General features: G+C 49.1%; 1 protein-coding gene across 4 annotated transcripts in view; it reads right to left on the bottom strand.

Annotated features, from left to right (window-relative positions):
• Positions 2322–13656, bottom strand: part of ABHD4 (abhydrolase domain containing 4) — a 27223-nt gene continuing 15888 nt past the window's right edge. For 3 of the 4 annotated variants that reach the window (XM_005685280.3, XM_005685281.3, XM_005685279.3), the window contains exons 2-7: positions 10944–11032; positions 9196–9568; positions 8894–9048; positions 7215–7326; positions 4509–4695; positions 3007–3708 (exon numbers count right to left, since the gene is read on the bottom strand). In XM_005685280.3, the coding sequence (XP_005685337.1) occupies positions 3619–3708; positions 4509–4695; positions 7215–7326; positions 8894–9048; positions 9196–9568; positions 10944–10983 (957 nt within the window). In that variant the 5' untranslated portion in view covers positions 10984–11032 and the 3' untranslated portion in view covers positions 3007–3618. Of the gene's footprint in view, positions 3709–4508; positions 4696–7214; positions 7327–8893; positions 9049–9195; positions 9569–10943; positions 11033–13656 lie in introns of all 4 variants that reach the window. The other variant, XM_005685278.3, reaches the window with a different exon arrangement.

Genomic DNA, 13656 nt, shown 5'->3' with positions numbered 1-13656 from the left:
CAAAACCTCTGAATTCTGAATTTAAAAATAGTTTTTCATTGTACTGAAGTGATTTAAACTTAATGAAAGGAGATAAGATATAGACAAAGCTACAAGGAAACAACTAGGAGATATTTAGTATATTTAGGGAGAATCTGGGGGGGCAAGAGGAGAAGGGGACGCCAGAGGATGAGATGGCTGGACGGCACCGCCGACCCAATGGACATGAGCCCGACCGAACTCCGGCAGCCGGCGATGGACAGGGAGGCCCGGCGCGCAGTGATTCATGGGGTCGGAAAGAGTCGGACACGACCGAGTGACCGAACCGAACCGAACCGAACTGAACTGAAAACAATGTAAGTATCTACGGACTTCTCTTCAGGAAGCTTACAAAGAACTACCCAGAAAAAGATGCGTTTTTTTCTGCTCCCCAAGTCTCCTATAAAATATAGCCAAGATATTTTCAATTTTGCTGTAACATCTAATGTATTGCTGATGTACAATATACATGAAAGAACTACTCAGTTTTACAAAGAGGCTGCTTCTGTTCAAGTTGACTTTATCTTCTGCTGGGATTTTACAATCACTGCTTCATTTTTATATTTTCCGTCTCATAATATATGGCACTTGTACTAGGCTCCTCCGTCCATGGGATTTTCCAGGCAAGAGTATTGGAGTGGGTTGCCATTGCCCTTTCCGTTAAATATCACACATATGCATAAAACACAAAATTCCCATTGCTTTTAGATGAACAGACATTCTTCTCACAGCCAGAGGCCCGGATCCCCACCCCCTCCCCAGCCTCATCTCCCAGCCATTGTCCCTGCTAATCCACAGGTCCGCCCCACCCGCTTCACTGCCCTTCCTTCAGGCTTGGCTCAGAGGTCATCACCTCTCCAGATATGCCTTCCCAACCTCTCAGGGGCCATACTTTTCAGTTGCAGTTTTATACTGACTGATGTAATAATCTGATTAAACACAAGTTTCCATGTAGAATGTAACTTCCCATGAAGGCAGGGACCATGTTTCTTCATTATCAGAGCCCTAGTGCTTGGCACACAGTAAGCTCTAAATACCTGCCTTGGGAATTCTTTGGCAGTCCAGTGGTTAGGACTCGGCACTCCCACTGCCAGGGCCCCAGGTTCGATCCCTGGTCGGGGCATTAAGATCTCACAAGGAGTGTGATGTGGCCAAAAAAAAAAAAAAGCAACCCCCCTGTCCTGGCCTCCATATGGCCGGTGTTGGCAATCAAGCAATCTTCAGTCACAGAGAAGATGCAGGTCCTGGGATGGACCTGAACTTTGTAATTATACCCAAATTACATTATGTAATTAAATCACATACAGATTACTAATTTGTCCATTCATTCATTCATAATGGCAAATGCAGTATTAACTGCCATTCTGAGCTGCTGAATTCTGTGCCTAGCTGGAGTCAGCCAGCACAGCAGGCACTGCTGGTAATGATTTGAACACGTTTGGACACTTGGCACACCTCACTTCTCTTGGCTCAAGAGAAGTAAATGCAAAATAAACATTTATTGAATAAGAACTAGGTGCCAGACATGCCCCTTATTGCTTAAGCAGCCTGTGGTCTGGGGAGGAAAGACAGACATGAAACCAGTGACTACAAGTGTAAGTTTTACAAAGGGGCATTTGAGTAAGCCACGGAGACACAGAAGAAGGGATGCAGGTCTTATCTGGGGAGCAGGTCAGTGGAAAGCTTCCCTGCATAATGCATAAAGAATATTTGAACTGGGATTGAGGATGAGTGGTTTCCCTGGTGACTCAGATGGTAAAGAATCTGCCTGTAATGCAGGAGACCCAGGTTCTGTCCCTGGGCCTGGAAGATCCCCTGGAGAAGGGCATGGCAACCCACTCCAGTATTCTTGCCTGAAGAATCCCATGGATAGAGGAGCCTGGCAGGCTGCAGTCTATGAGGTTGCAATGAGCTGGACACCACTGAGTGGCTAACACTGAGGGCAAGCAGAATAGGGCATAGGAAGCTGTCCAGGTAGAGGCCAAGGTGAACTTCAGATGACAGGGCTATTTAATGGACAGTAGGGAGCACTCAGTTCAGCCTAATTCTCTTGTGAACTGGGGCTTGGCCCACCCAACCCTCATCTATCCTCTCAAGTGGTTGGCTGAGATGACCTGTGCTGACCTGGAGACTGGGCGGGGTCCAGAGGGCAGATGATGTACTAAATGGGAGGGGGGTGGGGGGTGCTTGTGCATGGGTGCCTCTCAGGGCCCCTCCTGACTCAGACATCATTGGAGAGGTTGTGAATTCAGCACCACCCCCAGCACTCCTGTCAGAGCAATACTAAACATCATCACCACGAGTGATTTTGATTCATTTCTTTATTAATATAGAAAAGGAGCCCAAGGCAGCTGGACCAGTAGTACAAAGCACCAGGAGTTAATACTATTCTGGTGAAAGGGTTGGCTTTACAAAAGTGAAGAAGTAGGTGGGAGCTACCCTAGTTCTGGGGCCAGGCCCCGCCTACTGCCCAGAACCAGTCCCCGGGAGAGAGTGACAGGTAGGTCAGGGACAGATGAGCAGCAGGGATGGAGGGCCAGGCAGTGAGAACCAGCCTGTGGCTGATGAGGACAGGGAACTGCTGGCTGGAGGCTCCCCACTGGAACCTGGGCAGAGGTTCACGTGAGCAGGCAAAAAAACCCTGCAGATACTAGAGAGGATGGGGATCCAGACACGGCTTGGGGTCAAAGGAAGGCCCTTTGACCTTCCCTTCTCTCCATCAGGGGTCACTGTTCTCAGTTCTATGGGTGGGGCTTCAGGGCCCAAGGCACAGAGGGAGGCCCAGAGGCCTCCCAGTGGGAAAAAGAAGGGGCAGGGAAGGAAGCACTTGAGTGTTCCCGGCTTAGGCAGCCAGGGCTGAGACACAGAGCAGGAAACCAGAATCCCCATACAGAGGCTGGAATGTGTGGCCAGGTGGGCTTATCCTAGGCCAGGACCAGCCCCGTGGCCTCCATGCCTGCCTCAAACCTTAGCAAACACAGTCTGCCAGGAGCCCTGAGCTGTTTCTCCATGGACCAGCCATGCCTTGTCCTGCCCTTTGCCTCCTCTGCTAATGAGAGCTTTGGATATGACCTCTTAGGTCACAGGAGCTCCAGGACCTGCTCTTGGCAGTTCCCCAACCAGCCCCTGAACAGAACTGGCATGGGCTGGGGGGCCAGGGGTGATGGAGGAGGAAGATGTCCTGCATGGAACCTCCCCCCACCCCCCGCAGACACACTCCAGACTGGGCAGGCTGTTAAGAGCCTCTCCTTCGTCCGGGAGGAGCAGGTGCCCTCCCTTGGCACAGGGGGACGTGGCTTGGTGCAGTCCCTTCACAACCACCACCCAGTGACGCCGGCATGGAGAGAATGGGGTGGCACTCTACAACCCTTTATGCTCTTCCCTGGGGTGGGAGCTCAAGGCCTCTTGCGGCTTTTGCCTCCAGCCTTCAGTGTGGGGTCATAGCGCTCTTTGTTCTTCTGTGGCCGGGCCCAGGGGACAGCCCGAGACTCCGCCTGGCTGGCACATGTTAGTCGGTGAGGAAAGGACAGGGGGTAAGTAAGGAGACAGGAAGGTGAGAGCAACTCTCTGGCTTTCTCCTCGTCCTCCAGGAAGAGCAGCTCAATCGACTGAGTCGCAGATCTCCTCCACCACCGCGTTGAAGATGTGCGGCTGGTCTGCGTACACGTGGTGCGAGGCACCCTCGATCTCCTATGGAGGGAGGACCCCGCCAGGGGCAGGATGGCCCTTTATTCTAGGCACTGGAAAGCTGCCACAGCATTTCTTTTTCTTGTAAACCTGCTTGCCTGTTGCCCGTAAGCACTTATTTTATCTAAGACAACTGTCCACCTTTCTCCCCATATCTTGGTACTTCCCAGTGGCAACCAGTGAATCCCAATGCCTCATCCTTACTTCTCCTATGGTCCCTGATTGTATCTTTCCTTCCACACTAGTCCCACCATGCTCATGTCATCCACAGGTTCGATACCCAGGACCCATGAGGCACCAGTCTAAGTTAGCACGAAGTGAAAATTCTTCAGTCGTGTCTCTTTGTGATTCCATGGACTATGGCCTGCCAGGCCCCTCTGTCCATGGACTTCTCTAGGCAAGAATACTGGAGTGGGTAGCCGTAAGTAAGCACACTCCTTAGCAAATGAAGGTGGAGGCAGGAGAATGGTGGGAAGGCTTCTTGGCAGCCTCTATTGTACCCAGCTCTGATTTGGAGTGAGAATTACCGGGGAAGAGGGGCAGCATGCTCCCTATGCCTGACTACTGGACAAGAACCTGCCTTTTAGCTTGACTGGCTACACAGAAGCGAGGAGCCCTGAATTATGATCTTACAGAGAGCCAGCCCTTTCAAATGCATGACCCTATCTCAACCTTTCCACCCTTTCTCCCTGACTCTCCCATCACCCTTCGCTACCGGGTCTCTTAGCTACACTGAGTCAAGCAACATGTGCTGCATGTGGCCAGGTTTCCACCTCAGTCTGTCTCCTCTCGTGGCAACGTACCAAGTCTCGGACGTAGGAATCCGGCCGCTGCAGCTTCACCTTTTTCCCCGTGCTGGTGTCTATCCAGGTGTTGGCCCCATAGATCATGGTGATGGGCACATCTTTTCGAATCAAGTGAATCCGCTCTAACATGGGGCGCCGGGCCCAGCCGAAGGACTCCATCATGGCTTTGAATGCCGTCTCCCCACTGGGAAAGCAAAACAGGGCGAGGCGGTGAGTAAACGCCACAGCATAAAAGGTCAGTCTGTGGGTCTCTCGGAGGCTGGGGCAGTATCTTTGGCCTCTTTGTTTACCTCCAAGCCCAGTGCTAGGCTCATTAAATATTAGGAAGATTACGAGACACGACTGAATCTCCACAGGGTCCGCACACAGAAAACCCCATGGCACTGAGGAGTGCCATATCAACCTGTATTAAATACAAGTTAATATGTATTTAACAGCTACTGACGTGGCAGCCTGGGCGGAGGGTGGGCACATATGAACAAGACACATGAGTGCCTGCCCTCCTGGAGTCCCCATTTTCCTCATCCTTCAGGCGTTACATAATGAATTACAGGATTAACTTCAGATTTCCCAAGAATTATGAAAGGGTAGTGGAGTTCTAGGAGAACGCAGACTAGGGAGTTGGCTGGCTGGGGCTGGAGGAGAGGGTCGAAGGGCTCCTTGAGGTGGGCTCTGACGGGCAAGAACTACAGAAGCACAGAAGGTTAACTGAGGAGGCTGGGGAATGAGACGTCAGGCTTGCGAGGACGCAGGCGGAGTAGCAGTTTGTGCTACCTGAGAAGCAATGACGGCCAGTCTAATCTACGTTGTTCCCTGGTCATTTCCTGAGGGAGAGCTGAGGCCATGTCGGGAGGGGTCTGCAAGGCTGGAGGGGAAGCCAGCTGTCCGGACGGCTCTGTCACTTCTGTGGGAAGCAGGAAAGGCTGGGGAGACTGGCACCCAGCAGGCTCGGTCTGTTCAGGGGTTATGTCCCCAGTCTCCTTAGCATCCCTGAGATGAAGGGGAGCCTGAGTTCTGCACCGGTCACCAGGAACAGAGTCCTTTCCTAAGACACTGCAGCACAGTGGAACAGTCATGGACTCTGGAGTCAGAGATACCTACAAATCCTGGTTCTACTTTCTTAGCAAGTTGTGGAACCAGAATACACCTTAGTTCTCTCATCTACAAACTGGAGAGAAATTATACCCACTTTTTGAGGTCATTATGGGGAAAATGAAAATATGTACAAAGCCCCTAAGTTTAGTGAAGAGAAGTAGGTATCCCACCCCCAAAATATTATTCTTTCACTAAATTATGTTTTCCAAGGGAACGGTAACAGTTACCATGAACTCAAGATTACAACTCAAAAAGACTCAGGGACTTATAAAATTGAGTGATTTGGGGAAGTGGCTGGTTATCACCAGTATCATCTCTGCTTCTTTCAGGACCTGAGTGAGTTGTGTGACTACATATTCTGTGGCTTAGATGGGAGGCCATTCATTATACTGAAGTAGGACTGAGACTGGGGAACACTCTGGGGAAAGGACTAGGGGTGGGCCTGCAAGGCCTCAGAGGGTATGAGACTGGCACTGAGCCCAGTTGAGAGGGGTCACGAGCAGAAAGCTGATTCGACTGCTGAACTGAGTTTCTAGACTGCTGTTTAAGCAGGGCCCTTCCATCAGTTGAGCTTCTGAGGAATGCTGGATGGGCAGTTCCCACGCTGCCTGAAAGCAGTCTGAATTTGAGGTTAATGCTCAGACAGTGCTATTGGAATGCAAAGTCCCAGTTGCTTCACAGCTTTGGGCTGAACAAGCCTGAAATGAGGCAGAGCAATGCGGCTGCTCCCAGTGATCTTGGCTCGCCTGCGATGCTCCCAGCAGCTTGGGGTGAAGTCCCCACAGAGGTGGTGCCTCCTGGTATCAGCAGCTCACATGGCACTGCCCAAGGGAAGATTACCTCCCTGACTCCGCCCTGGCTGGTGGCTGCCAAGACTGCGGATCACAGGGTACGGGCCAGGGGCCCACTGTCTGAATTGTCACAAACATAAGCTTGTTGAGATTCTGGGGACATCTTCAATTCTCCAAAAGACAGAAAAGGCATTCCTACCCCAACAGTAAATATTTCAAGGTGCACAAACATTATGTTTTAGAATGTATAATCTTTCCATCAGCAATTCTATTTGTAGGAATGTAGCCTAGAGGTACAGTCACACATGTGCCAAGGAAGATATACAAGGAGGTTCTCTGAGGCAATATCACATGATATCTCAGACAGAAAATAACAAGAAAATGAAGGAATTACAGGTCTGGGACAGGAGAGGACTTGCTTCCTTTCTTTTCTTTTTTTTTTTTTTACAACAATACTATGTTCATAACACTTCTTCAGTTAAAAAAAAAAAAAAAGATCTTTGCAAATGTTTTCCAGACTCTTTGCCTGTCAGGCTAACTGCTTACCTCCAGGAAAGAGTAAGGGTCTTCCCCTATAGAGACAGGTGGTATGTTTAATTAATCTATTATCTTCTCCATCCCTTTTTGCCTATCCCTGGGAAAGTCTCTGGAAATAAGCAAGCCTGCTAATGCCTACATTTCCCTAACTGGATGAGAGCTCTGTGGAAGAAAAAAATACAGCACAGACTGATCCTGGGATAGTTCTGGAGTTTTCCAGCAGCTGGAGTTTTAGCTCCAAACCCATAGATGTTGAGCTGACTCCCAGAGCTGCCCTCACCTGGGATTCTGTGCATTGCAGTGGTAGATATACTCTGATATAGTATCATCATCAAAGAAGTCTGCAAACTTGCGCTTGAAGTCCGGTCGGAATCGCTGTACCAGGCCGGGCCCTAGGAGAGAACAGAACGTGGAGGAGCCAGTTTGAGTGGGGAGGAAAGACCCCTGTCATTGTATGTTTTAACAACTTTAACCAAACATTATTTCTCTTAAGGGTTTGTTTGCTTTGTACGCTTAAGGTTATAGGGATAGAGCATGTTAAGTCTTTTGGGAAGCTCCAGGTAACTACAAACGAGAGTCAGTTAGTTGCCAAAGAATTTGGACAGTGTAAGGTCACTGAGGAACCGGATTATCTGCAGATCAATGAAATCCCAAGATCCTTTACTCCAAGGATCACAAACCCCAGAAGAATCCATGGTTGAGATGCTTTGCTTTTGTGGTCTGAGCTATGTTCTTTTTCTCCCTGAGACCGTCTATGGCTTTTTAATCTCCTGAAGGTAGCGGATGAAACCAAGAGCCCTTTCAGGATCAGGCCTGTAACAGAATGCAAGTGATGAGGCAAACTTAACACTGGCATCTCAGACTCGGGGCACAGTTTTCGAGAAATCTGTTCCTTTCACCTTTCTTTAAATAGTCCATACACAAGCAGTAGGGCACTTGAAACACACTGTAAAAATTGGGCCTAGTCTTCCGGCCTCTCTCTCACTTCTGGTCTGCTCTCTCTGTGTGCGGAGGGGTGAGAGGCAGGCGTGGCAGGATCCCCTGGGCACTCGCCCTCCTCCATGGCTGCCAGCCACCTGCCCCTCCCATACTAGCTCTGGTGTCTATGTGTGGCCCTGGCCAGAGGCAAGTCCAGAAATGGGGACAGTGATTAGAACAGGGCTCCTGCCTAGAGGATTAGGGAAGGTCTGCTGGAGTGCATAGAGCTGGGTGCCCTAAGACCAGTCCTCTGCCCATTTAGTACCCTTTGGCACCTGTGTCTCTTGTTTCCCTTCCTTTCTCCCCAGACTCCTACCTTCTGCTCAAATGCTCACTTTTCTCTTTTACCACAGAGCAATTCTGATTCTCTTGAAGGGCCTAGAGAGACAACTCTTATTCATCCACTAGCAATTAACCCCTAAAAATTGGCTGCTGAACATTACTGTGCATATATAAGCCATCAGTGCAAGATACAGCGTCCCCCACCTTTACCATAAAGGGAAGCTGCTTTTACTTCATTAAAAGGTTCCTCTCCAGACAGGAAGGTGCCGGCAGTGTGAGGTCAGAAGGCTGGGGCCTACTAAATTTATGCACTCTGGCTGCCCCGCCACCTTCCTCCCTTCACTCGCAGGATTTGCCAACAGCTGCCACAAACCCACACATGTAGCATAAAAACTCAGTAGAGGAAGAGTCTTCTTGGAACCCCTTTCTCTCTCTCTGGGGGCACAGAGTAGAAGTTCTGCTCCATCTGTCTCTTGAATAGAAAAACTTTTTCCATGCAGATGAAGGGGGCGGGGGAAAACCTTCTGAAACTGTCCACCAAGACATTTGGTCCAGATTAAGAGCTTTAAATAATAATGCTAGGCTTATTCCCACTTTTCATGAACAAAAGGGGATGGTGAGCGTCCAGACGCAGGGGGGCTTCTAGAATGGGACAGCTGTGGTTGGAGGAGACAGTTTCTCTATCTGCAGGCTACTCACCCCAGGGCCCAGCGACTCGAAGAACAGCCAGTGGATTGGAACGCCCTAGGACAGAGGCCACAGCCTTGAACCAGGTCGGGGGTGCACGGACCTGACTGGGGTCAGCTGGTCGGAGGGGAAAGCCCCACGGGTCTACCAGGATGAGGTGTTTAACTCTAAAGGAGGAAAAGGGAGAAGACAAGTTTTCTTTGCTTGAAGGTACCATAGCCCTTAAGTTGCCCAGGAAGAGAACAACTGGAAATGAGTAATGGAAGATTCCCAGCAAGGCACTGTTGTGATGGAGACAGGTGGCTCCTCCTTACCTGTCAGGGTACTTGATCGAGTAGGAAGTGGCCAGGAATCCTCCCAGACTGTGCCCCAGGAGGATCATACTGGGTATTCCCATGCTCTCCCGCCACGTCTCTATTGAGGTCACAAACTCGTCCTCGGCCCCCTCTGGATCCCTTGGGAACGTCGGCCTCGAGCTTCGCCCGAAGCCTAGCAGATCGAAGGTGTGCAACGTGCGGCGGGTGCTCAGTGAATCCATGTTGAGGATCCAGAGGCCCACGCCGCCCCCGAAGCCGTGCACCATCACCAGGGGCGTGCGGTCCCTGAGCTCAGGGCTCACTGTCACTGTCCAGATCTTGTTCTGGTTTGGGAGGGACACATATCGAGCCAGGAACTTGTTCTGGAGGCCTGGGGAGAAGGGGTCCAGGGCAGAGGGATAAGACTATGTGCTGACCGTGTCATCTTTTTGCTTGGGCTCCCACTTTTCAGCTCTCTCATCCCCAAACCCTTCCTGGCCTCTCTCACCTTTCCTTTTACAACTGTTTGATCATACAGCCTAAGAGTTCAACTCCAAGTACAATTTGTAGATGTCTAGTGTTAGTAGTCTTAATTGCTCAGTCGTGTCTAACTCTTTGCCACCTCACAAACTGTAGCCTGCCAGGCTCCTCTGTCATTGGATTCTCCAGGCAAAAGTACTGGAGTGGATTGCCATACCCTTCTCCAGAGGATCCTCCAGATGCAGGGATCGAACCCGGGTCTCCTGCGTTGCAAGCAGATTCTCTACCATTTGAGCTACAGGGAAGATCCTTGCAGATATCTGTAGGCATTAAGAGGGGCCATTGTATTCCTTGGGCTCCCTTTGGGTCCAGGGTAGAAGTGACCCCACAGAGCTCTGGCATTCATCACTCTTGTACCTGTATATGCTTGGGGCTTGACCGAGGGAGAGTGTGTCCTCACTGAGGGTATCTGGGAGGGTCAAGCCAGGTCCTTCTTAGGGAAAGATGAGGTAGGCAGTGTTTGCTCTGCTGGCGTGAAAGGCAGTCACACAACAGAGCTACCTGAGGTAAGTCACGTGGATTTCAGACAAAGGCTTGAAAACTGACTGTTCTGTGGCTGTACTTACTCAGGCCCATAAGAGAGAGGGTAGCCATCGCTAGGGCAATAGGTGCAGGGCAGGAAAGGTCATATGAGAAATAAAGGAAGATGGGGCCCAAGGGTCTTGTTTGAGTTGGTGGCTGCTGGTGCTCCTAGGGGGATGCCCTGACCCCACAGAACATTGCCCAGGAGAGCTGGCCAGTGGGAATACCCAATTACTCTGCTAACTGGATGAAGGGGAGGGGTGGCTTATCGGGTACAATACAAGGAACAGTATTATTAGAGAATATAGGATTGCTGGTCCTTGGCTAGGAAGGTGGTAAATCTAAGTGTTTGTCTGATGAGAAAGGGAGATGGAAAAAGAATAAGAGAAGGAAGAAGTGAATGTGTATTTGTACACATTGTGTGTTAATAGCTGGCACAGGGTTTGAGGTGAAGTTGTGGGATGTGGCAGAATGGTTTCTGCTGGATGGTTTCTGTTCTGATGGACAGGGCAGGAGATGTTAAGGAACCGCTATCATAGAATGTGCATCCTCTGCCCAAATTGCTTCCCTCCAATCATGGACATCCCTTCCTTCCACATCGAGCATTGTCAACCAGGAATCAGTGGGCTCAGTGGGCCAGGCTCTGGGAAGACCCTGTATCCTGGGGCTCCCGAGGGAGGTGGCACAAGCCACCTTCTACTTACACTGGAGGATCCTGGCTTCTACATTCTTCAGTTGAGACATGGAAGTGGGGCGCCAAGTGGGCAGCCAGCTGCTCAGCCAGCCTTGAGGCCTGGGACAGGAACACACAGAAACATTCACTAGCAATATTGCAAACACTGATACCCCCAGTCTTGCTGGCAGTTACAAAAGAGTTATCAGGGTGCAGGGTGTTTCCCAGGCTCAGGAAACCTGCCCCTGTGGCAGTCAGCAATTCCATGGCAGCCTGATAAACTGTTACGCTTCTCTGGTAAATGGTTATTAGCAACAACATACCCTTTGTTTCAACAGATATTCAGAATACTATGTGTATAGCACTTTACAGTTTATAAAGCCCTTTCACATTTTTTATCTCATTTGAGCTTTACAACTCCCCTTTGTTATTGGTTATTATAATGTTCAAGGAGGTTACAAGGGGAGGGAAAAAGCCAACTTTTAACTAATGTTTCAGTTTTCCTTTGCCATCCCTAGGACTGTATGTTCCTTTAGAGTAGGACAAATTCCCATGCCACTTGCCCTCCTGGCAGAGTACCAGGGTTGGTGTATGCCTGCTTCCCAGCCCCTGGGAGTCCAGAGCACTGTGTCAGTGGCCAGTGGGGCTCTCAGGCAATCAGTCCAGCCTTGAATGATGTATTGGGATAGGCAGGGAGTAAGAGGAGGGAGACCTGGGTTCAAGCTCAGTTTTGATTCCCTGATAGGACACATGTTGCCTCTGGCCCTGTTTCCAGATTATATATGAGTAGAAAGTTCACCACCAATGGCTTGCAGTAAAACAGGTAAGATAACCTATCTTGTTTTCTACTTTACACCCAGGGGACTTTAAGTCATTGCAGGGTACAGGTTGAAAGTACCAGTGTTAGAGTAATTTTTTAAAAACCCTAGATTTATGTCATAGTAATGTCATTTATGAGCAGAGTGGTATTGACCTGATAAATAATCTGTCTTTGAGCATCCAGATATGAAAGGAATTTCATAAGGTGCCTGGGATAAAACAGATGCTCAATGAATCACTTTTGTTATTCCTCTTCCATCCCATATTTTTCTTTTCTTGAACTCTGCCTGGATGAAGTGGATTTCAGGATGGACATTACCAGCTATGGGGCCTGTAAACATCAGAATAGTCAAGCAGGGGCATTTTGTGAAGGAATGAGGGCAACTACTACGAATCCCCTCTCGCTACACACCGGGTACCATGCTGCATCATTTGAAGTGCAGAATTTTAGACTAGGCTAGTTCCTTAGAAATCTAGTCCAGTCTCTTAATTTAACAGATGAGCAAAGTGATGCCCAAAGAGGCCATACATGTAGTTAGAAAAAGAAGCAGAACCAGAACCTGGATCTCAAATCCAGGTTTCAGGTATTCCTGGTGGTCCAGTGGTTGGGACTTTGTGCTTTCACGGCTGAGAAACAAGGCAAAAAAAAAAAAGTCAAATCCAGGTTTCTCCTTGTGTTTCCTCTGGACATTCCAGCCTCAGCTTTTTAAGGCCATACATGGATAATCAATGTACAACCAGTTTTACACTTGCCTGCTTTCTGAAAGAACATGTGACCTAAAGCCAGAGGTCAGAGTTCTCATCCTGGCATCACTATTCATCAGTAATGTGCCCTTAGCACATTATTTAGCCTTTCTCTGTCAGAGTTTTCTCATCTTTAAAAGGGAGGTAATAATAGTATCTACTTCATAGGGTTGTCATAAAGATCAAATACATTAAAGCACAGAATAATGCCTAGCACAATACACACTCTCAGTAAATGTTCTTTCCCCTGGCCAAATCATAAACTATCCATATTCTGTGCTTTCCAAGTAGCAAATCTCAGTTACTCAGATCTTAAGAGGTTTGAATTACTGAGGCTGCAACTGAAACTCGTCCATCAATGGCTTTAGCCAGATGAGCGCTGTTGGTCTCAATCCTACAAAGACTCAGAACCCTTCAAATGATCCACTGGAATTCCTTACAGGCTTGAAGTGCGGGCACCAAGACCACAGAATGTTGCTGGTCTTAGGAGACAAACTTTCTCTCCATCCTACAGAGACTGTGACAAGTCAGAGCATGTCATCTGGACCCCATATGGCCTTGTATCTGCCCAAAGCAGCACTCAGGAGAGATGCTGTCCCAAGGAACAACAGCATCATGGGCTGCTCTGCAGAGATCCTCAGATATCCCGCCTCTCTTTCACTGAAAATCCTACCAGTAAAGTGCTGGAAATAGCACCTGGCACACTATCTGCTCAGTACCCCTGGGGAGATGCAGAGGCCTGGGGTGGGGAACTGAGACAAGAAGCAAAGTGGCCCCTTAGCCACGAGCTTAGCCTGACTGGGGTGGTCTCATCCCTCTAGGGTCAAGGGATCTTTACCCTGATGATGGGTGAGCTGGAAGAGGTTCTATGCTCTAAGAAGCCTGTTCTAGACCTCTGTGATACTAGGGTCTAACTTCTTTGGATACTGGATTCTTCATTTGTAAAAAGAAACTGCACTGACTGAATATCAATTCTAATATTCTGTGTTTCCCTAAGTCATTGTAGGTATTGTAAATTTCCTCTTGAAAGCATCATTTTGGAAAGTACCACTCTCCTTGGCAATTCCTTCAAGCCTGGGAAGCTATTACTGTCATAACGTTATTAGTTTTGCAAGCAGCTCCAAAATGGGGGGAACACGGGATTCAGGAAAGGCCCAGTTCTGGTATAAGCCCGGCTTGGG

This window comes from Capra hircus, chromosome 10, assembly GCF_001704415.2.
Source record: "Capra hircus breed San Clemente chromosome 10, ASM170441v1, whole genome shotgun sequence".
Taxonomy (NCBI): Eukaryota; Metazoa; Chordata; class Mammalia; order Artiodactyla; family Bovidae; genus Capra; species Capra hircus.
This window is presented reverse-complemented; position numbering and strand designations above follow the sequence as displayed.